Consider the following 24170-nt stretch of genomic DNA (forward strand, 5'->3'; position numbering starts at 1 on the left):
TCTATGTGAGAGCTTAGAGCACAGAACTTCTCTCTTTATAACCTGCATTCATTTTTCCCTTGCTTTTCACAGGCTGCAGGAGCACCAGACCAAGCCAGCTCTTCATACAAGGAACAATGGCTGGGCAAATACTGCACACTGGTATTCTGGAACAGTACTTTGGAAAAACTCCAAAATAGTTTTGAAGGTAGTTGAAACCTTTTTATTCGCTTTCCACAAATATCCACAGGAACTTTTTTGTTCGTACAAAAACTTTAGTGAAAAATGAAAGTGTCCCAAACCCTTGTGCAAAAATGTGTCTGTACAAAGGTTTGAATGGCCATCTTGAAGATGGCTTAAACAGCCCAGGACTTATTTGCTGGATTTTGTTTTGTTTTTTTATGTTTTTTTAAAACAACCTCCAACTATCCAGCATGGAGCAGCATAGAACATTATAATATAATGTAGGTTACCAATCACACAGCATAAGCAGTGAATTACAAACAGTCCAGTTACAGTGACTAATTCAGGAGTCTCAAGCAGGACATGTTTGCATAAAACTCTCAATGATTTTACAAATGACTGAGGCAGATTCTCAGCTGGTGTAAGTCAGCATGGCTGTCACTGGAACCAAGGCAATTAACACCAGCTGAGGAGCTAGTCCTTACTTGGGAATACAGCAGCAGAGCAAATCTATAAGCAACTAAATGCCTGATTGAAAGCCCACTGAAGTCAATGGAAATTTTTCCTTTGACCTCAACGGACTTTGAATCAAGATGCAAGACTGACAGTAGCATTGGACTTACTTGACTTTTGCTGCTTCCGGAAGATGCTGCAGCTCAGACTGCATGTCTAGGATATCTGTGTAGTTCTTCTCAAAGATCATAATTAAGTAGTGCAACAGTGTAATATTCCTAAAATGAAAAGGACACAGATGAGAAAGGAAAGATGGTGGAGGTAATGCCAGCCATTGCAAAGGGTTTGGTGATGGAATCTGGTACGTCAAATGAGGTGAACTTCACATAATGAATCAGCAACTCTGTTAATGAAATGAAAATATCACCATTTAAAAGAGACTATTCTCCCAAGAATCATTCCTTCCAAGAACTAAAGGGAGCTGGGACTTAGGGATGCCATAAGATCTGCAGAGGACATTCTAGATATGGAAATTCAGGCTCATCCAGGCCAAAGGAAAAAAACTATCTAGGCAGTCGCTACATAGGGGATGAGTAACCTCAGGATGTGTATACAGGAAGCACATAGCAGTAGTTAAAACAAAGTTCAGGTTTATTGGTTTAATGTCTTTAAGATAGGGATCAATTCCAAGTGACTTCTTATGGCAGTTACTCATTCTGTGACAGCCTGAAGCCATTCCCCTCAGAACTGTTGTCTCATCAGATCCCGGTAAAGGGGTGGGGGAAAGGGGGTACAGCCTAGTAAATACCTGCATGGGAGACATCCAAGGAGAACCTAAAGTGCTGCAGGGTGTTACTGATTCAGTAGATGACACTCTTTCCTCGGAGTCAGTACAGAACCTACGCCCCGGAATGGTGGCAGGAGACATGCTGTACTGTCGGAGGGACTGCACTTTGGATGAGATGTAAAATTGTGGCCCTGGCTTCTTGTGGCTGCTAAAGATTCCATGACTCTTTTTGCAAAAGAAAGGATATTAAGCAGTTTCAATTAGCTGTGGAACATTAAATACAGGCAGCGTTGCTGTATGCAGGTAAACAGCTGACGAGTTCCACCCAAGATGTGACAGAATTGCAGTGCTGTATTAATTGCGTCTAAAGCACTTTAGGTTCCTGCAGAGTGAAAGCATCATTGAAATGTAAAGGTAAAACATCATTTGAAATTCTCTACAGTGTGTCACCACAGGAAGCAAGATGCAGCATGGTAGCTTTCATTTACTTAGGGACTTTCAAGCCTACCTGTCTATGCTGGATTTGGTGTCTGCAATTTTGTTCAGGCTGGAGACTTTGAAGCCATATGCACTTCCCCTTTGGCCCTTGTTCATGTAATTGCCAAAAGCCAGGACAACCTCCAAGAGCTGCTTCAAGCGCTTGCTGCGGGTGAGTTCTTTGGAGGCCAGAAGAATGGCTTGAAAAGAAGTAAAAGTTGAGCCCAGGTTACATCACAGCAGCTTTTCTGGAGGCATTTATCCTCCGACTCGAAGCATTCCAAAGGACAGCCCCAGGCATCCCCAGTCTCAAAGCGTCCAATCTTGGGGCCAATCACGGCCTCAACCAGGGCAATGTCATTTGAAAATGCTAAATGGAAGATGCTCACTGTAATATCCAAGAAGGGGGCCTAGGAGCAGTTTAAATACCTGAATGAATCCTATCTTCCCCTCCTCAAAAAGAGTACATTTACAGAAGAGCACCAGGGACTGTGTGTATCTGCTGTTACAGCCACACCTGATGGGGAATTACAGGCGTTGGGGCTGTGAAGAAAGTGTGCCTTTAGAAAAAGAGCACACAGCATTGGGGACTCCGTGGAGGGCAGCAGTTAGGACATATTCTGCAGTAACAACTTTATTGAACCCTTCGCATTTAATGACAACGTTAGCTGGTGGTCTTGCCTTGTACTGATTGACTCTTCACACACACAGCATGTGGGTAAATCACTCAGACATTCCCTGCCCCTCATCGACTCCCTGCAGAGGCCTTTGTCATACCTTCCACTTTAGGCTTGCATTCTGCCAGCCTCTCTGGGAACTTCTTCTTAAAGAATAACGCCTGCAGCCGCTGCTGGTAGTGATCGATCCTACATAAGGGGAAGCAGGGGGACATCATGAAGCTTGGACTACCTATGGAGGCAATGCTCAAACACAGATTCAGCACAGGCACAGTTCATTTTATACACAAAACTGATCCAGAGGTGGGATTACTGATGCAGCCTGCAGCATATAAAGGCCTATTGCTCCCAATGCCTGTCGGTCAACGTAAGTGCTATTACTCAGACCAAGGAGTGTGGCATAAGGACACAGGCTTTGTACTTCTACCAGTCGCCCATGAAATATGGTTAGTTTCCAGTCTCTTTTAGAAAGATGCATTTTTATAGCAGACTTCAAATGGGGTAAATGGAAAAGGAGTCCCACCTAGGAGAGGTGTCAGATTGGGATAGGGAAAGGGACAGATCCCAGTGGGGGGGGGGGTGGAGGAGGGAGAAAATGTGACAGACAGATGGAAAAAGACTGTGTGATGAGTCCCAACCAGGATATCCAGCAGCTGAAAGCCAGATATGAACATCTGTGTATGTGAACAGTGTTGGATGGATGGAACAAATACGTTCTCGTCAATTCAGAGATTTTCCCTAAATGGCACCCAGAGAGAGTTCTTACCACCGAGAAATGCTTGTATAATGACTTGAAATGTCTTCATGTTGTGGATGACTGGGAGCCCCAGGGTGTAATTCAGTGCAGAATCTGGCCCACAATATCTTGATTGTTTTCCATCCATGTCACATTATCCATTTTCTATCACAATTACAGCAACTCCCAAGAATCCCCCAGGGCATTTTCTCAGCATATGTTACACAGACCTGCTCATTTCATAGAGGAATCGATCAGCCCGGGCCATGCGGTCAATTTCGTGTTTATGTTCCTCCAGCAGGTCGATATCACTCTTCTCAGGAACAAACTTCAGCAGCTAGAACCACAGACGCAAATCAAAAAGAAGCATGAGGGATCCAGCGAGAGAGAGATACACCCACGCAGATGGAGAGTGAGACCCGCATGCAAGAGAGTGAGGCAGAGCAGCTCTGCTTCCCTCAAGTGATTGAATTCTGCTCTCAGTTACACCAGTGTAAATCTAGAAAGAACTTCTTGCACTCCCACAGCAGATTTACACTGATGTAAATGAGTGTAGAATCTGCCCCTCCAAGTGGAGATTATCTATTCCACTCACCCTACAGTACCACACAAAGCCCCAACTATCCCTCTCCTCTCCTGCCCTGCTCTGCAGAAACAATATACAGTGGCTTAGATATTGTTTGTGCGCCTGACACTGGCTGCTATTCATGTGCTGACCTTAAAAGCTCATACTTTGACAGATTTTTGACATATCTGGTGGGAGTCGTGCTTCAATCTGGTTATAAATATTGGCACATGCATACCTCGGCCTACATTGCCTGCGAGAAACACCAAGCAGCGGATCTGCTTTTTATCATTGATCTTAGATTTTATCTAAAGAAACCAACAATTTGATATTGAGACGCAGAGCAGCTGAATCTCTCTGACACATCAGGGGAGCTGAGAACAGGCTTGTAAAATTTTGTGTATACAATTAAACATTACGATCGAGCACAAAAAGGGACCATCTCTTATGGAGGGGTCAGAATAATAAAAAATAATAAGACAATGAAGACTTTGCACTTTTAAATGCAAGGATCTCTAAGCACTGTCCAAATATGGGTAAGCATCATTACCCCCGTTTCACAGATGGGAAAACTCAGGCAAAGAGTGACCCAACAGCAGAATTGGTAATAGACCCAAAAGGTCTCCAGTTTGCTGCTCTAATCACTAAACCAGAAATGAAGTAAAGGAGAATAGCCAGCAAAACAAAACAAAACAAAAAAAAGAGAAAAGAAGTGGGTTGAACAGGAGAGCAGAAGTAGAGGCAAAGTAGAAATTAAGAGAAAGAAAAACTATTACTGATAAAAAGTCATAACAGCATATTCTCTAGATCAGAGAACTGAAGTTATAATGTACTAGAAAAACTTACTGAACCAAACTCTTCCAGGTGTGACTCCATCTAAATCAGTGGAGTTACACCAAGGATGCATTTGGCACACTGGGCAAAATTCTCTTTTACATGAGCACAATTATGTCTCAGGGCCAAATTCAGACCTACTAAAGCTGCATCCACTTATCCTAGATCTTAAATGGGCCCAATGAGCTGCTCCAAGAGGAGAAACTGGCCCATTATCCTTAGACGTAATTATCCTGTATGAAGTAATTGTGATTCTTCTCACCTGCTCCAGCATATCTTTGGCCAAGTCTTCTTGTTCATCCATCTTCAAGATCGCCCGTCTGATTTCGTCATTTGACAGCTTTAACCTTTCAATAGTGTTAATATTGCCCCATTAGTAATTTGAGGAATACCAAAACCCCCCAGATAGCACAAGACATAAAAGGCCACACTGACAGCTTCAACACAGGGCCTCCTATGACACTCTTCCCCTCCACTTCTGCTTTGCTTATCTAAAGAAGTCAGTCACCTTTGTTAAGATGATCTAATCAATTCTGGTGTACAAAGACTTTGCAGATCATCCCCCCACACTTCAGCTAATCAAAGTCACATCAAAATCAGGAGGAGGAGAACAACAATTGGCTCCTCATAGATCAGAATTCCTTTTATCTTGCCTCCTCACAGACACCTTCCTTTTCAAACACTTTTACTCTTCACACCCTGAATCTACACACCATTGAATCCAACTATGAACCTAAGCTTCACGTCTGGGAATATTAAAGCATCTCCAAGGCCACTGAGTAATAGTGCTGAACCTTCCCCTTCTGGATCAGGAAATAGATTTGTTTTGCGCAAGTGTATTGGTTTTGCTTGAGAAATTCACTGTGCCAGCGTTCATAGCTGAAAAGGGAATTGACATCATGAATTTAGGCAGGTAGCGAGTTACACCCCTCAGCAGTGCTAGCCACGTCAAGATAGGAGCTCCTGTGCCAGACTGACAAGGTGGTAAAATTATCATCATCCTCTCTCCAGCCTCTGCCCTCTTCTTTAGAGGTCTGCAGTTAATGAGGCAATCAGTTACAGCAAAACAAGCAGGGCTCAGTGAATTGATCAAAGAGTCTTTTCACCTCTAGGTCACCAGTTCAAATCCAATGCAGACCAGCAGCAATCAAAACTTGTTACCATCTAATGGCTGCCAGCTGGCTTGTCTGAAATGGGCTTGGTGGTCCACAATCCAGTTCTTCGTGAACAGCTGTCCACATTACAAAGTCCACACACCACATTTGACATCCTCATTGGCTGTTTCAAGATGGAACGGACCATAAAGAGAACTGCCATCTTACTCCCAAAGAAAGTCTCTACATCAGGAATGAAGCCTACAGACAAGGCAAGGCAAAATGGGAGGTGGGAGGAGAAGCTTTTGTGCAGAAAGGCCTTCAGTCTCCGTGGACTTTCTCCAATCAACGCATTACTTAACATTTAGCAGGGGGAAAAAAAATAAAAAATAAATGAGTCATGGGGTTGGTGAATGCAGCAGAATGTTTTTGTCTTCAATGCTGAGAAACATCACAGTAACATATCATGCTGCTATTGCCATTTGGATGGGATCACGTTTTTGGAACTATGCAAAAGCAAATGTAAATGCTTTATTTTTACAGACAGGAAATATTACTAAATCTGAGAAATTTAAATCATTTTAACGTTGCCCAATATAATAAACAGCTGGGAACTAAAATATGAATCAGCAGACATTCAAAAGCTTTTTAAAAATTATGCCTCCTAACTAGCTTCAGCTATGCTGTTCCCAACTATTCACCCAGTCTGTTTTAGAAATGAAGCTACAGTAGAAATGGTGCACAGGGCGAACTGCCAGCACAAAAGGTAAGAAAACTAGATTTCCATACAAGGCATACAGTTGAGCCACAGTTAGAAGAGATGAGAGGATTAAAATGCTTGGAAATGAAAGGTTGGAAAAAAACATTTTACTTCTAGGTTACCAGGTTGACTCGAGCTCAACTCAACACAGGGGGAACTGGGTGAAATTCTATGGCCTGAATTAAACTAGAGATCAGACTAGATGATCTAATGCTCTGACTCCTCCTGCTTTCAAAATCTATCAGTCTTAAAATCTGGGAGTCTATGAACTTGCTAGTGATCAATACCTGTTACAATCTGATGGCTGAAGAGCCTAATGTGAAATGATTTGTAAGTCTCTGCCTACTTCCTAGCAGATGCGTACACATTGTGGCTACATAAATGTTATGGTTTTGTTTTTCTTGGGACTGCACCTTTACATTTCTAGGAGACTGCTCTCTGCAGGAGGTAGGTGCCCTATTGTGAGGCAGAGATCCTGCAGACTGTTACAGAGGAGACATGCACACCGTCCTCTCTCATGGAAATCTAACTTTGTCTTTACTCTGATTTTCACCCTGACCTAAACTAGAAACAATTCAGGCTCAGAGGATATGGAAAAACATTGCATTCATTATGTAGATCATCCTCTCCAATTGGCATCAGTTTCAACAAGGGGCCAAAAACTGAACAGACAGGTTTGAGGTACATTGGCAAAGGCTTCAGTTTCCAACTCCATCCACCTGGCACCTTTCACCAGCATCAAAATCACTTCATGCATCTTTTGTTCAAAAATATTTGAGAGCCCCAAAATGACAGACAGCTACACAAACACTGATTTTTTGGATGCATCTGTGCCCAACCATGAGCAGGAAAATATCTGGCTTGGTTGACCCAGTCCATATTAGAGAGTGCCATAAAGCTTGCCCACTCATCTGCAGGGAGGCAGTTGAGCTTGGTCACTTGCAAGCCTGTAATGGGGTCATGAAGACTGCAAGTGGGCATCCCAGACTATTACAGATCCTATTAAATCTGATAGAAGGGACTCATCAAAATGGGGTTTATTTTTCTGTTGGAGCAGGAACTGCTTGTAACTCTTGAAATGTCAACAGCACAAACATGGATTCCCACAGTTAGAAGCCAGCTAAACAACTGGCACAAAGGGTTGTTAATCAAACAATTCTCGTTATATTTTCGAAACTCCCAATCAGCCCTGTAATAGATCTGAAAATCTCCAACAGTAACATGAAACAGATGTGTTGCATTTAAACAGAAACAGGTGAACTGATTAAACAGGAACCTAAAGCAGATGCGTAAAATCTTTCCATTCAAGACTGAATAGAGGTTTCTCTGGCATGTGGTACAGACACCAAATTAAAAAGTGTATTTATGGCCCAGAAAGTGACACTGTAGAAATTACAGCTCAGCATTGGAGAGCTATTCTCCAACATCAGTGACTTTCTTACCAAGTCTCCAGAGCCAAAGATTATTTATCCAACTGCCACAGTCCTCCAGACTCCAAATGGCATGTGTAATTCCAGCTGCGTCCTCTCTGCTTCATATATCTTCACTGACAACAAAGATCTTGGCCGCAAACCCAGCTGGTGACATGTGACTTAAAAGGGAATGCAGCACTCTCTTCTTCAGTTACAATAGGCTTCGTCTACAGTGCAGACAGTGCCCAAACCTGCAGTCAATCCTGCCCCAGCCTTGGTCAGATGGAAAAGGACCTAAAGAGCAGTGGAAGGAATCCCACCCTCTTCTCCTTGCCCATCCCTCCCCGCATGGTGATGGAGCAAGGAGACCCAACTGCTTGTGGCTTCTCCTAGTGGCATTAAAGCTGAACAATTACCAAATAGCTTCTAATACGGTATTTAGCTTCCCTCCCTCTATCCCCTCTGGACACATAAATAATCCCTATTGACTCTGCAGAGTAATTCATCACTAATCTCCCCAGGACACCTCGGCTGATTTAACGCCAGCTTCACTTGCAGACATCAAGTGGCTTATTGTTTGGTCCTCTCAGAGAAAGATGTCTGCCTGACTCAGAACATGCCCGGGAGACATGCCGTCGTTTCGCATCAATCTTCCTTAAAGACATCCAGCACTTTCTAATTTTTCTTCCTTAAAGATATCCATTGATTCAAGCTGGTGTTACCCCTTCCCCCTCTGCTGCAAGACCAACATAGTACATCCATCATTCATCAGCCAACTCTCTCTAGAGAAGGAAAGAGCAACTCAGTTTACTGCTCCACTCCTGGGCAAATACTTGCTCAGCTTTCAAAGAAGTGCAGTCACCTACTGCCAGGGTACCATGAAGTTATTCAAAGTACGTTAACTTTTCCTTCCAAGAGGAGGTCATTCCCACTCTTCCTCTCTCTCTGGGAAAATAAATCTCTCATCTTTGACCAAGATAATTTACTTTTTCAAAAAAGGATTCTCATGGTTCTTGTGACAGGAACTGAGATTGGCAGCCCCGGATACCGACAAGCTCTTTTTAACTCACCAGATAGGTATAGCAGCACTGAACTCCTCCTCCACACACACATTCTCACATGCCCCATTGAATCCTGACCTAGAGAGATGGCTGTAGGGTAAGAAGGAAGCTCATGTGCCATCTGAAACTGAAACCACCAGCCAAGGCTGGCACATGGTATGTTTTTGGGATCCAGATATTTGTCTTAAAGGAAATGGAATGACTCCCTCTCCCCAACAACAGACACCAAACTGCCATTCAATAATAGTGCCTGCTATTCACTGCCAAGCCTGGCTGGATTTGAACCGGTGGCCACATCCCATGACTGATGTGCTGCGAAGGCAGTACCATGTGGCAGACTGTGTTATACCCAACCTTAGAGTACATCTACACTGCAATAAAAGATGTGCTGCATGGCCATAGCTGGCCTGATACAGTTGACTTGGGCTCGCAGGGCACAGGCTATGGTGTGAAAAATTGCAGGGTAGATGTATGGGTCGGGTGGAACTCTGGCTCAGAGAGCCATCTCCCCTCACATAATTTCAGAGCCTGGCCTCCAGCCCGAGTGCAAATATCTGCAATTCACCTCAGTTACACTTGGGTGTATATCTATGGCACTTCTGTAGCACTCACCATGGTTCCTGGGGATGGGCACTGCTGACCAATTCCTGCACTGGAGCAACAAGTGCGAATGGCTCACTTGCATGCAACAGTCCCAGTGCCATAGTCTTTGCCAAGGCCTCAGCTAGGCCAGTTGATGAGTGGCACACAAGTACATGCTTTCAGTACAACACTTCCTTAGTATGAAAAATGTTATTCGCAATAACTGTCCATGTCCATACTGATTCACAGATATAAACAACATAAGACACCTAGCCTGCACAGGACAAACCCTACATGGAATTGTGCAAGGATACCGTATTAAATCAGGGAATTGGAACACTTGGAACAGACAGAAAGAAAAGGTATAGGCAAGGGAGTGCAGAGAAATTTCCAGCTGAGAGCTGAAAAGAGATGAAGGGTTGATGAGGTCCAGAGGGACAGGCAGGCTGTTCTAGGCCACAGAAGTCTGACCAGAGACCTCTGATTGGTGGAAACTGGGGATATCAGGAATATTGTGAAGGAGGCTGATTTCTGATGTGGCAGAAACTGGTGCATGTCAGAAACACCACAGAAGAGGCTGTCCTTGGACCTGGTGGGAGCCAGGACACACCAGAGAGAGTTAGTCCTGTAACCTGGCTCAAACGGGACATACTGGAGGTACTGTGTGAGAAAATGACCTTGTGAAACATTCAGAGCAGCATTCTGGATGCTTATCTGAGCCCTTTGCAGTTGGCTTATAGCTACCTGACATGGACTAGGGCTTGGATCTAGACTCATCAGGTTCCACAACATGAGTATTGCACCCACCACACAGGAGAAAACCCAAAGGTTTCAGTGATGGTAAATGACCGGAAAAAAAAAATGTTTTCACGAGGAAGAGGATGAGGAGGAAGGTGACACTGAAGGACATTTACCAACTAAATTTCCTCGTCAACAGAAATCAACTAGCATTCCAATTTTCGCCCCCTTTAATTTATTCCAATTAATCCCTTCTGCCACAGTCTCGTTAAATATGAGAGAGATGGCTATTTCCCACTCCAGCTAGGTTTTGGCTTGTTGGGCCCTATGAAATATGAGCTCTGCCTGACCCTTTCTAACATCGTGCTAGTAAAACAAAATCATTCGAGTAGTGGAAAAAACCTCATACAGCTATTTTACTTTAAAGGACACGACAGTTTAGTGTAAACAAAGAGGGAATAAACTATAGGGATGTATGCACACTTACAGTCAATTGGAAACAGCTGTTGGAAAGTACTACAGCAACCTGAGAGTTGGATCTGCAACTTTGGATTTTAGGATTGCACAAATGCACTCTATGTTTGCTTAGCATCTTTTTTTAAAAAAAAACACCAAAAAAACCTAACACTTATTGTGTATGCCTGCATGCACATAAAATGCATTTCAAAGAGGGCAGGGAAAGCAACATGCTCATGAATGCCGATCCCCTTCCCTGATTGGAGAATTTCACTTTCAAAGGCTTGGTGGAGGCTGGGAGGGAAGGATAAAGATGCAGGAGAAGGAAGGAAACAGCAAAGGCATGATAAAATCCCTTGTAATTATTGTCTGCAATCAACCCGAAAAAGCCACATGCTGCACTTGGAAGTAAATCTGACTATAGACCGTGGAACAGAAAGGCATGAATTTAAGGGAACCTTTTGCCCAAAGATTTTTGCTTCTTTTGTCTTAAATGAGTATTGTGAGGGGATTATGGAGCTGTGGATTCTAAAAAAACAACAATTTTGGGGCACATTGTTAGGTCCTTACTCTGCCTTTACTCAGGGAAAGCGCTCATTGTACGTTAAAAAAAAATATTTTCTGAATCTAGGCTATTTAATGCACGTAGAAAATGCTAGGTTGATAGCCCTCGAGATGGGTGTTACCTAGTTGCACAGAACACACCACAAGCTTCCCTCGCTACTGCTCTATCCATTAGACTCAAATCTAACCTCCTCAAAGAAAGCAATGAGAGTTCATTCTCCATTTTTCATTCAGTCCTTGGCGCCTCTATTAAGACAAGGGGGTCAGAATGTCGTTTACTGTGGGCGCTGCTTATATCGAGATGTTGGTAATGGGGAACAAGTCCCCATTTTGAATCCAAACTAGATCAGTAGCTACTCAAAATCATGCTCATTTGATGATGGCTTGGTTGACCATGTGAAATGAGCTGATGGCGCTCAGCCTAATTCCTCGAATACCAGTGTCCACATCTGAGAACCACTCCCCAAGGCCCATTTGCTAGCAGTTGGAGCAGAGAAGATAAGGCCTAGAGAATGACCACCGCTCTCACTCTTTCATAGACTTCCCCCAGGTCAGGTCTGAGGCATATGAGCAGGGCAGAACAAGGACTAGAGGGTTGGGTGGGGAAGCTAGTGCCCAAGCTTTTCTTGTTCTTTGGACAGAGACACAAATTCAGTCCCTAGAGCTTCACCCTGGTGCCTTTAACTGGGTTACAGTTAACTTAAATGTATGGAAAAGAAAGATGCACAAACAACCCAGATCTCTCGTTGACAACCCAAGTAACAGGCTCTCACCCTGAGATCTTCTCCCATCAATGTAAGACACATTCCACATGCTTAAGAGAGCTAATCTGGGCCCCAGACACGTCAGCAGATCTGTCAAATGGAATGAAAATCCTGCTACTCCTAAACAACCCCCAGCCAGCCACCAATGACATGTGCAGGCAACTACTGCAGACAGAAAACTGTAAACTGACCCCTTTCACTGGGACAGGGAGGCAGGGGGTGTCTCACTGACATGCCGACTAATGTCATATAAGTAACTTATGAGAACCTCAGTGGGTTTCACCAAGCAATGGAAAGAACTGGCTCCATTTCTGCTGGTCTGGCTGCAGCTTTGCTTTTAGCTGTTAGCTTGCTGGAGGGAGGGGAGGAACCCAACACTTATTAACCTGCACCTCCTGCTGAGCAATGGAATGATTTTTTCTGAGTGCCCCGCCCCAAAAGGTGTCTCTACCCCAGTTGCTGACACTCCTCTCCTCTCTGGTGGCAAGGGGAGTCTTCTGCTGCTGCGCTGAGAGCTGAGCCAGACCTGTTTAGCAACAGACCTGCAGCCTAGCCTAGAATTGTTGGCAAAGGACATGCAAGGTGTGCATATAGCCCAGATACACGGCATATGAGGACACACAGGTCATTGAAGGAGGATATGGAGAATGAAAAAACATCTGCTGGCACTTAACATCTAAAGTGTCTCCTGAGCGTGTCTCGCACATTCACTGCCTTCCCCACAAAGGCAATAATAATTTTTTTTTTAAGGGGGAGTGGGGAAAATGTATTGGATCTGCCAGCATCCTTGAGTGGTCTGGTGTGCTCCCAAAGAGTTTCTCAGAGCAATATGCAGAGAAGAATGTGACAGAAAAACTGCGGTCAAATGGCATATATGGTGCACAGTGTGCACCATTATGGGACAGCCCACGTACTGTTGACCGCACAGTGGCCACATTCCCCACGTACATTTGTTTGTGTGAATTTATGGCAGCTGAGAGCCTATCTACTTGCCTGTGTTTCAATATAGATCTGTGGAGTGCCTATGTTTTGGATGGCCAGGTGTGTTTGCAAACCTGTAAATACATTCGGGTCTCCAGGAGTGGATGCAATTCTACGTAGGCAAGAGCTCATCTCTCGTCTGGGTGTGGATACATCTGCATCAGAGCGCATGTGCAGGTGTCCACGGCTGATCTCAGTATTTGGGTGTCTGTGTGTTGGGTCTATCTTTGCCTCTATGCATATTAATCATGCTATACAATGTGAGTTCATAGCTACTACACTTACTTGGAGAGGAGAATGACGCAATTCTGAGCCCTTCGACCATCAATAACAGAAAGCTCTTTAACCTTCCGTGTGGACAAGTATAGGTCCTCAGTTGAGCCCATCTCTTTCTGCAAGTAACCAGACAGAAAAAATAATCAATGCCCTGTTTTTTCTTCCTCTTCTCTCTAGCCAACACCCACAGAATGAACCAAGTATATTGGCAACAGTCCGGCCTAACCCACTAGCGCTGAACTTGTGGAGAGATTCATCCAGGAGGCAGAATAGGAGATAGGAAGTGCCAGAAATCAACTTCTAAAGGAGGAGGGACTCAGACAGATTTTCACCCCAATTCACCAGTCAAACAAATGCTGATCATCATTAGTTGTGCAGAATCATCCTAGCTTTCAGGTATTGGGCCCATTCGGATCTCACTCTGTCGTAAATCAGGAGTAACTCCATCAACAGAGTTACACTGGTGTAAAACCAATATGAGAGCAGAACCAGGCGCATTATGGTGCAATGCACATGCGTGTGTATATCCCCAGGAACATAGATCTATTCAGAAGCCTGAACGGCCTCCAGGAAGAAGTGCCTGCAGTAGAGGTTGCCTAGCAGTACGGAAAGGTTGCATCCCAGTTGGAGGCAGTTGGATAAGAGTCCTTATATTGTCTCTTAACTATTGAGTTCACCATTGGAGCACAGGCCTGCCAAATTCCCATTGAGTGAGGGATGCCAAGAAACACAGAGAAACGACACGATGAGTGGGATCCCTGGAGTCAGTCAGCTGTACTCACCACACAAAAACAGGAACCAATGCCAAGTGGATGTTCAGTAGGAGCATGCCCCGTGCTGTCTCAGAGCCAGATTCTCCAGTCCACTGAGGGCAAGAAACTGACCCTGGAGAAATCCCCCTTAGGAGAATCTCCACAAGTGTGATGCTGGCAGAGGCAGCATAACCATCTCTGACGTCAACTGCCCTCCAGACCCCAGCATAATGAAAAGGAAAGGGTTGAGTCAGGGGGCAGGAAGGGGCATGCTGGAGCATCCTGAACCTCCACTGGAGTCAGGTCTGTTAGGGAACTTATACCAGCAGCTGAGTAGCCCTTCCCTGCAGCTCTAGCTTCTGCAGGGCAGCTGAAGATAAGAGAGATGCAGCCAGCTCCCTGCAGTTGTCATTGTCTGCTAGTAATGGAGAATTAACCAGGACTTGAGACTCAAAGATGCATAGTGAGTCTGTTCTCCTCTCAAAGGGCTTGTGTGATTCTGAATATGGCTAGTGGAAGCTCTGCACAGGCATGTCTAGAATAGACTTTTTAAAAACTTTTCATCTCCAAACTACTTTAAAGGCCTTAATTAGTACTCTCACATGGCTGAGAAATAACTGACATACATATTTTACAGACAGCCACAAGGGTAAGGCTCCCATTGTGAGTATTTCCCTTGAGCTCTTGTGAAAATCCCAACCTAAGAAACTTGCCTTAAGGAGTTGTTTCTACCACGCAACCTTATCCTTTGTTGTCCCTTAACAGGTTGAAAAATACTAAGTTGGCCGCAACTATGTATCAGCTTCCCCTGGTGGCCAAGGTTCTTATAGGACTTTCTGGGAAGGGCAGTTCCCAGAGACTTGGTGACCAGGACTCATTATAGGACAGCAGGGACTAAACTGCAGAACAAACCCATTTTCAAAAGCTATTTTCAGTGTTGTCTGCTCTGATTTTATTTAAGGTGCCTGTAGTGCGATGAGTAGACAAGTGAGCCTGAACTTCTTCACTTCACGCGCACACACTTCTGTCTCTCCTCCTGGTCTTTGAGGACTATGAGCATCTCAAATAAGGTGGCCTGAACCAGACTCCTCTCTCATCTACCTTCTCTGCTCTTCAATTGCCCTGAAGGGTCACTGTCAAATGACCTAAAACCTTCTTCCCAACTCAAGCCTCAGCATCTTCTTCCTGCTCCACAGACAGAAGCTTTTCTTTATTGATTGTTTTGTGGCTGGTGAAAGGGATCTGAAGTGACCAACCTAGAGACTGAAGTAATCTCCAACACAGGTGTGGGCAGGTCAGTGTAAACTTTCCCCACAGTGCCCTACTGTGGTGTGTCACACACTGAACTGCAGAAAGCATTGCTACGGTTGAGGAGGACTTCACATTCTGTGCCCCATTTGTTCCTTGGCACGTCTGCTAAAAATGGTCAAGAAGGAAACCAATAAGGGCAAGCTACACTGATGGGGTTTCCCTGATGTGGTCACCGAGACCTCCACATTTTAGACCTCCATATTTTGCAATTGAGTGAAAGGATAATGCTTGTGTTCAGCTTCCTCTCACCCAGGATGAATGCAAGTAGGGGAGCTCCTTGTACCTCCTCCCCACCCAGGCAGGAGCTGGTGAAAAATCAAGCACTAGATGAGCACAGGGCCCCTTATTTTCACGGTGCTGTGTGTTGTCTTTGGTCTGCACGCCACAGGAGAATTTTGCAAGCCAATAGTTTGTTTTTAGGAGGCAGACAGTGGTACTCACCTGCTTACAGGAGGAGGGGTTAGTTAGCAGGTCCTATGCAGGCAGCAGCCGCAAATAACAGAGAAGGAAACATGCCAAACATTAGCCACAAAGATAAAGATACCAAGTTTAACAAAGAGGCAGATTTTAGCCACACACAGTTTTCTAAGAGAATAAAATTATTTGCAAGTAACATAGGCCCAGATTGTGAAAAGGTATTTAAGCACTGCTCTGCTCATGGAAAGTCAATGGCATTTGGGCCTTGTGATGCTGAGTGGAGCAACACCTCAATACCTTTAAAAATCTAGGCCACAGTCCTTATCCAAAGAGCTGCCAAGGTTAACATTCCAGGCTCTGTTCTCCTCTCCTTATGCATGTACCTAGCTCCCCATTGTTAATCATAACTCATTGTGCTTCAGAGCAACTTCCATCCAGGAATCTCAAGGCATTTTACAAACACTAAATAATTAAGGCTCACAACACCCTTCTGCAGTTGGTATTATCCCCATGTTATACACAGGCAAACTAAAGCACAGAGAGCTCAAGTAATTTAGTCAACATCATACAAACAGTCAGTGGCAGAGTCAGGAGAGGAGTCCAAGAGACCTGCCTCTTAGTGCAATGCTCGTCCACTGGACGCAACATGGCTTCTGCCCACAGCCACCAGCAGGAGATACATGTGCCAAGGGAGAGGAGAACAGATCCTTTTGTCTTTAAAAATAAAGAAGCAGTTTAACAAATGAAACTGGAAAAATATATTAAGACCATGTTAATAGCAGCAAAAGAAAGAAATGCCTTATTTACACGCCCACTTTCTGTTTCAAATGCAAAAGAGCAGAGATTTGCTTTGACATTTTTCTTCACAGATATTTGGATGAAGTTTAAAAGTCACGAACCCAGAGTAAACACATAGTTGGCCAGAGTGGAGCATTTCCAACAATAAAAAGGAAGAAAAGACCAAGTGTGAATCAACTGGAAAAGTTCTGATCAGATTTTAATTCATGAGGAAATTTGGTTGCTTGGCCTTAAAAAAGAAACGGTGAGGATTTATTGATTGGAATCCAGTTTGCACTGGAATGCATGTAGATGAAAAAGGAAATATCATTTAAAGGAGCAACAAAGGAATATTTAAAGAAAAAATGTGTAAAACTGAAGCCAAAGCTGGAATACAGTCAATAACCTTTAGTACAAAAACATACTACGGTATTCTACACTAGTATATCTTACATTAGTGATACTGCAGTGTTATAAAGTACTCTAGTATTTTTATAAGGATCAAAAGGACCATTCTGAGACTCCTGGGGGTCATTCTCGGAAGATGGCTCCATTCCAGTGGGAAGAGGTTAGGGTCAGGTTAGATTATGGTTGAACAGGCCAAACTGCTTTTCAGTGGTTGGTAATGCAGCCATAAATATTATGTTTCTAACTAAGAGTTGGCAGATGAGGACAGCCTCGGCTTTAGATTCTGGGGCCCAAAGGAGGCAAGACTTTGGAAGACCTTTCCTAGTGATGAAGCTCCAATGTTTACATCTTGATATCATGTGTTGATGCAACATCACTGCACTGTGATGTTGTTTTGCTGCTGTTATGGCTGCTAACACATACAGATGGCAACTGTCTGTTTCAGCATGGATTCAGGGTTCCCTCACAGCTGTGGTTATTGCAAATGCCTAAAGTCAGCCATGGACAAGGAATGGATTTCATGTACTTTAGTCTTACTAAATTGGATTCTTATTGAGGAATAAATACTTTAGGAGGATATTTTCTCATGCAAATAATCTGCCTAATCTGAACATCCCAAGATTAGGACAGTTCTGGTCAGTCAGTAATCCTAGCAACACCACTGAAATGTCAGGATATTTGCAGGGGCAGAATGAGTACCAAAGTGCAACATTCCCATCATATAATGGAACCTCAAAAGCTTCCAAGTTGGGATGCTCATCTACACACCATTGGGTTAGTGAATCGGAAGAGTTCTGCTAATCCTGCTTTTATGATGGCTGGAAATACGGTGCCCAGGTTAGTTCTTTCACTGGAACCAGTTTGCCAATGCCTGATAATAGAAGTCTGATACCTAGTGTAGACTCAGCGGTACCGGCTAATGATAGGAAGGGAAGCCTTGACTAAACTCCTTATGTTTGTGCCATTAAATCAGACTATGCAAGTTATTTTAATATCTTTATAATTTAACACTGGATGAAAAATTCTGAGAGAAGAGTGAGAGAACAAAGCAAGCTAAGTCTCACTTGGTAATTCTGCAACACTATAGGGGGTAATATTTAAGCGTCAAAATAGCTTCTAGCTATCATTTCTGTGTCTGTCTTCAAACTTGGGATCAATGGCCTGATTCTGTAGTGTTGCAAGAAACTTTCCCCAAACACATTCCAAACGCTAGAGAAATCTGGGGGAGGGAAGGAGGTAGAAGTACAGCCCCGTTCCTGCTGAATCTCGTTCCTGAGAAGCAGACAGATTGTAGGTGACTTGCTTTCCAAGAACAGGAGGAGGTGGAAAAAGACTTTCTAATAAATGGCTGCTATTAGAGTATGATGTTAGTGTCACAATCTGTAACTCGGACAGTTTCTGTAACTCAGCCAGTTTGGCCAATATGTTGTTTGGAAAAAAGAGAAAGCAAAACATAGCTAATTCTGGTCGCATAGCTCAATACTCTGTAGCTGCCCAGAGTTTTACCCTGGAGGAATAAGAAGGAAAAAAAGGCAGAAAGATTAGGAGCATTGAATACAAAGTTCAAGAGCTTTACAGAAGCTAGCTGCTGCTCAGATCAAATCAGAGCATTACCTGCTTGGATCTGTAGTATCCACGGGCTACACATTTGGATTAAATATCAAGGCAATAGCATGCTGTACTTTCACCAACAGTTCTCCACCCACTTGCCCACTCTTGTGCTTTTCTAGGGAGCACCAAACTCTCAAGCAGAAGTGGTGCCAGTGAAGGGTCCAGTCACTAATGTGTCCCATCCTGATCCAGAGTCTCAAGAAATCCGAGACCTGAAATGCTGGGGGGAAAGAGCCCACCCTTACCTGGTGTCTTTGATAAGCAGAGAACATTTTTTCAAAATCCTCCAGATCCAGCACCCTGAAAGCCTTTAAGTCATCGATTTCATGCCAGATTGTGCCATGGATCTTCTCCTACAACCCGAAGAGAAAAATCATACGTTCAGGAGACAAACCACAGTGAAAACTTGTAGCTAAGCACATCCAATTCCAGCAAGGCAGACCCAACTATTGTATCCACTCAGCATAGCACAGGATGCTGCTATCATTTTGGGGGCATGTTTTGTTTCTGGAAGACAGTTTTTTCTAATCCAAAGAGAAACATTAATACAAATTAATGGGGCTGTTTTTTTTAACCTGGGCATTTTTCAATTTGCATTACATCAATTCCCCTTTAAAAATGTCACTTTCCAAGACTAGAATACATCACCGCAGAAACCACTCAAGATCCCATAGGTACGTTTCCTTCCAACAGTGGAAATTCCATCCAACAGATGAACATGGTCATGCTGCAGCAGGGATTGTTGTCATAAGAAGGAAATTTAGCAAGGACTCTAATATGTGGGAAATCCCAGACACAATTCTCTCCAGCTGCAGATTTCACAAGACCTTGCTGCAAACCTTAACTGGGTGTGGAATACACCCTACATGGGTATCAAGGAGTCTTCAAGGTTTTCCTTCCAAGTGACTCTGTCCCAATCTTTGAAGGAAAATCATCTCCTATTTGATGGGCTCCCCTGTCCACACCAGAATATACTCACAGGTCTCAAACAGATGTGATCCATATCTAACCTCTCAAACAGCAGCACTGACAGTCACAATGGTGAAGGCAGCATGATGTACAGCAGATTTCCCTCATCCAGTAGGTGGTTAGCATGAAAGAGGGAGTCACCAACATGGGGGAGCCAGTGCCCTCTCACAACTACATGCTCTCCACTGTCACAAGGAAGCTTTTGAAAGCCTTTGAATTTTAAGGCCAGCTGTCATTCTAAGCTAGCAGAAGGATTGTTGTTTCTTGCAGTCTCAGCAGAGGCACCATGGACTGAACAGCCCCTGGAAACTGAACTACCTTCTCCTCCCCATAAGTTGTCCCTCCAGTGCAATAGCACTCCACTGAGGTGAAAAAAGATCAGACTACATAATAAGATAGAAATATAAAGGAACTGTGAGAAATCCCAGAGGTGAAGGTGCTGCAGAACAGCCTAGAAAGGGGGTCTTGTGGACAAGAAGTAAGGAAAGCTAACGAAACTGCCCCCAAGAGGATCTAACTCTGAAGTACCTAAGGCTCCCCCGTGCAGCAAAGTGTGTTAACACGTCATATAGGAACTAATTAGGAACAGGTTCCACTTCCCATTCACACTCATTAGAGGAGCAAGAGAAATGTAAGCCACAAGGCTCAAGGAAGCAGGACAAACGCCTGAAGTGGGGAACAAAAAGAAAGCAAACAAACAGGAAATTACCCCTACTTTTTCCGATTTCAGAAGACATTCGTGCCAGGTATTGTCTTATCTAAGCTGGTTTGCCCATCTCTTGGTTTTATATTAAATGAACCTACAAAGACACATCCAAGGCTGGTACAGTCCATGTCATGAACAAAAGAACTTCAATCCCAGACAGCCCAGCTTAAGCGCTGAAGAAGTATACCAGTTAAGGAAATCCCTTATGCAGAGAGATGCGGGCAGAACAACCTTCAGTACACAGAGTGCAAACAGGGAGGAGCTGTCCCTTCCATTCTTGTGTTGAGACTGACCCTTGAAAAGCTGCAGAGGGCTGCTAGACAATTTCTTCTGCTGCACTCTTGCTGCTTGGCTGATAGTTTCTTGTCATTGGCCAGAGAGACTGAGCATTTTAAGAGAAACAGATTCACATAGTGTAGTTGCTATGATAAATGATTCCCTCGGCTCCATAAAAATATTTATGGTCCTTAACTAGCAAATTAAAAACAAAAAATTCTTTATTTCTTTTTTTAATTGTTACAAGTCTGCCAAGATCTGTGGTTTCTCTGATTTGCACAAGTCTTGGCCCACACTGAGAAACTCAACCCAGGAACTACATTTCCCAGGGTCCCCTAGTGATTAGCTAAGAAATGATGGGAAGCGGTGTAGTTTGAGAAACATGGGATTAGTCAGGATGAGTCATAATGAAGCATTTGCTCTACTGAGATGGGCTTTTGGTGCATTATATTTATAACCTTCCTGCAGTCACTTCATTTCCGCATTTGCGTGTTTGAAATGCAGCCCAGTCTACAAGTCAAGAGAAACCTATGAAAACTGTGAATGTCCAGTGAATTTTAGGGCAGGCAACCATTAGATGCATGCAAACTATTCACAACTGAAAGGTGAAACTGCTTGAAATTTGATTTTTTTTCACATTTCACTGCAAGCTTGAAAATGTGGTGAAAAATGGATTTCTCCCCTCTTAATAATGGATCCCTTTACCTATGTAAATAAACCTATTTTGATTCATTTTGAGGAAAATGTAGCTTTAATTTTTATTTTATTTTATTTTTTGGAGAGGAGGCATGGTTTTGATTGACAACAGCTACTTTGTCCCATTTCATTGCAAAGCAAAATCTAAGACACAAAGAACCACTTGAGACAAGAGTGAACATTTCATGGGGAGATGTTACAATCCTATCACCCCATGTAGTTCTGTAACAGGGTGGCCACCTCCACAGTGCCCTCTCATGGCCTGGGGTGGCTCCACAGCAGGCCTGTCTCAGTTTCTCATTTTCAGCCTGCTACAGCAACTGCCGGAGGCAGCGGCAGCTCCAGGCCCCAGCATGCCAAGCGTGTGCATGGGGCGGCAAGCCGCGGGGGACACTCTGCCGGCACCGCGAGGGCGGCAGGCAGGCTGCCTTCCGTGCTTGGGGTGGCAAAATGCCTAGAGCCGCTTCTGGCCGGAGGGGCTTGCTGTTGTAACTTGGGCCTCTGGCTAAATAAAGCCTTAACACAAGTCCTTCCCTTCCTGGGAAATAGAGTTCCTTTGTTTGTTTTTGTCCCAGTCTCATACTAGTCCATGGCCTCCTTCCCAAAGGGTCGGTCTTCTCTCTAATTCTTCTGCCCACGCTCTCAGCTTGGCTTTCAGCCCTTCCCAAGCTCCTTCCTTTCCATCTTTCCTCTCAGCCCCTCCTGGGCTTCTCTGAGTTGCTGCCTGCTCTTTCCTGAAGAGCCACTCCCAATGCCTGCCTGTCTGGGGTCTTTCACAGGCCTCTGCCTGCCTTGTCCTTTCTTCTGGCCCTCACAACCTTTCTGCAGCCATCTGCTACCAACACTTTCCCTCTCTCCCCAGGCCACTCAGCTAGGTCAGGTTGAGTTACATAACTCACAGGTCACATGACCTTCATTTTCCCCACCTGAGGAGGAGAGCCAGCTGTGTCACAGATGGGGTGGAGACCCATCTCACTTTAAAAAGGTCAGTCCCAAGTGGCAGGATCCCCTCACTCTAGGACCCATTTGGGGATCACTCTTTTGGCTATGGCATTCATACTGGTTTAAGGAGCTGTCTACTGAAGACTGTCTCAGCACCTTGTGTGTCACTTTCAGTGGAGATTCTTCCTTCCTACAGATTTCAGTAGTAGCTCATGAACAATGTCCCCACGGAACAGAGCTCTCCAAGAAATTACAGTGTCCCCATCGAAGCAGGACCCTCAAGGGTTCTACCTTGAGAATATTTGTGCAAAACCACTGTTTTTCCATCAATATTAATAATCTGAAATGAAGTGTATTTTTGCCATTTTCCACCAGCAATAACTTTTCACAAGGAAATCCCACTGTGTTGTCACAAATCCACCACAAGTGGAAATTTGTCATTTTCACAGCAGCAACAGTTTCATGTTTTTGTGGAAAAATTCAACCTCAGGTGAACAATTCTTTTGGCTGATATGTGATTTTTTTTCACTTTATGTGAAAAGTTATTTGCACGACTTTTCACACAAGGCAGATTGTGGTATACGCAGAATAAAAGCCTTCCTGATGAGGCAATTGCAGCACAGCTTCCACTGGGTTTGGCTGCTAGAGAGAGACTCTCTTTCAGCTCATTTGATAGAGCCACTACTGGCAGTTGGAGGACTCCTAAATGGGCAAGTCCATTTGATAGTATCTGGCCAGCAGGTAACAGGAACAGAAGTAGACAAGTAAACCAGTTACTCTGGTAGCTTCAAATGAATATACTAGTACTTATTATGAAGATTAAGAGACAGAGTTCAAATCCACATCTGGAGTCAAACTTTCAGGGTGTTTAGATCTGGTCCATGTTTTGAACTAATAGCAAATATCTAGTCCCAGCATGCCCCAGGCCTTGTGTAAAACCCAGGATGGAGTGACCTGGTGGGGGAAGCAACCCCCATTTTCAGTCTAGGAGCAAAGAAGAAAATCTTCCCGGGAGTTCACAATGGCCACACTGCAGTGCTTAGTGTCTCTTCTCCATCCCTTTTAAAACCAGTAGCTTCCATCAAACAGTATTGTAGTACTGGAATGGAGCTGCGGCGTGGAAGTCATTAAATAGAGTTCAGTCTATGGTATCAAAGTCTCTTTGACACCAGTCATCAATTCAGAACAAAGCTAATAGAGGTTGTATGTGTCAGGGTGAATTAATGAGTCGTCATTCGTGAGCTGGTGCAGTTTCCTCAAAGCACAAACATCTTTCAGCTGAGCGCTGGGTGAGTTCCCTTTCCTGGACTGCCCAGGAGAATTGTGGGATGCGATTAATTATTGCCAAATACTTAGGCAACAAGAGTTAGAGAACAGCTCAGCATTCTCATAATGCACAATAGATGGGCACCTTCCTTCCCAAGCCAATGTTAATGCTGGTGAATGGGGCAGGATCAGCTGCCTTGGATATCACCCTTCTCTGTGGAGCCACAGAAGTGGTACAACACAGACCATACAAGTTTCTGGCACATGAAAACACAGTGCCCCAGCCAACGTGGGCCTCTCAGGGCCCACAATAAGGGCATATGGCAATTTTACTCTGCACGGCCAATTCAGCACTTGGTCTCTGTGCTGAGCCCAGCAGCCTTTAAAAATAAGGGAACAAAAACAACCTTTGTGGCAAATTTACATTTCTCAAGACATTTGCAGAGGGCCTGCAATTCCCCCCTCCTCTCTCCATTTCCATTCACTCCACCACCCACAAAGGTGCTGACTGCTCCTTCTGGAGCCTGTCAAATCTCCTCCCTGTTTTGTCCAGAGGGGATGGGCTGCTCCCGATAGAATTAGGAGCTCCAAACCTTGACCCTCATTCACTTCAAAACATGCTATGGTCCAAGAGATCACCAAGTCCCTTCATCAGCTCTT

General features: G+C 44.2%; 1 protein-coding gene across 5 annotated transcripts in view; it reads right to left on the reverse strand.

Moving 5' to 3' along the window:
• DAAM2 (dishevelled associated activator of morphogenesis 2) overlaps positions 1 to 24170 on the reverse strand; it is a 278539-nt gene that overhangs the window by 27434 nt on the left and 226935 nt on the right. For 4 of the 5 annotated variants that reach the window (XM_050948442.1, XM_050948438.1, XM_050948439.1 and 1 more), the window contains 8 exons: positions 18901 to 19008; positions 15884 to 15916; positions 13389 to 13495; positions 4954 to 5038; positions 3523 to 3629; positions 2657 to 2745; positions 1911 to 2079; positions 786 to 893 (listed from right to left, as the gene is read on the reverse strand). In XM_050948442.1, coding sequence (XP_050804399.1) covers positions 786 to 893; positions 1911 to 2079; positions 2657 to 2745; positions 3523 to 3629; positions 4954 to 5038; positions 13389 to 13495; positions 15884 to 15916; positions 18901 to 19008 — 806 coding nt within the window. The remainder of the gene's footprint in view (positions 1 to 785; positions 894 to 1910; positions 2080 to 2656; positions 2746 to 3522; positions 3630 to 4953; positions 5039 to 13388; positions 13496 to 15883; positions 15917 to 18900; positions 19009 to 24170) is intronic. The other variant, XM_050948443.1, reaches the window with a different exon arrangement.

This window comes from Gopherus flavomarginatus, chromosome 4 (genome assembly GCF_025201925.1).
Source record: "Gopherus flavomarginatus isolate rGopFla2 chromosome 4, rGopFla2.mat.asm, whole genome shotgun sequence".
NCBI lineage: Eukaryota > Metazoa > Chordata > Testudines > Testudinidae > Gopherus > Gopherus flavomarginatus.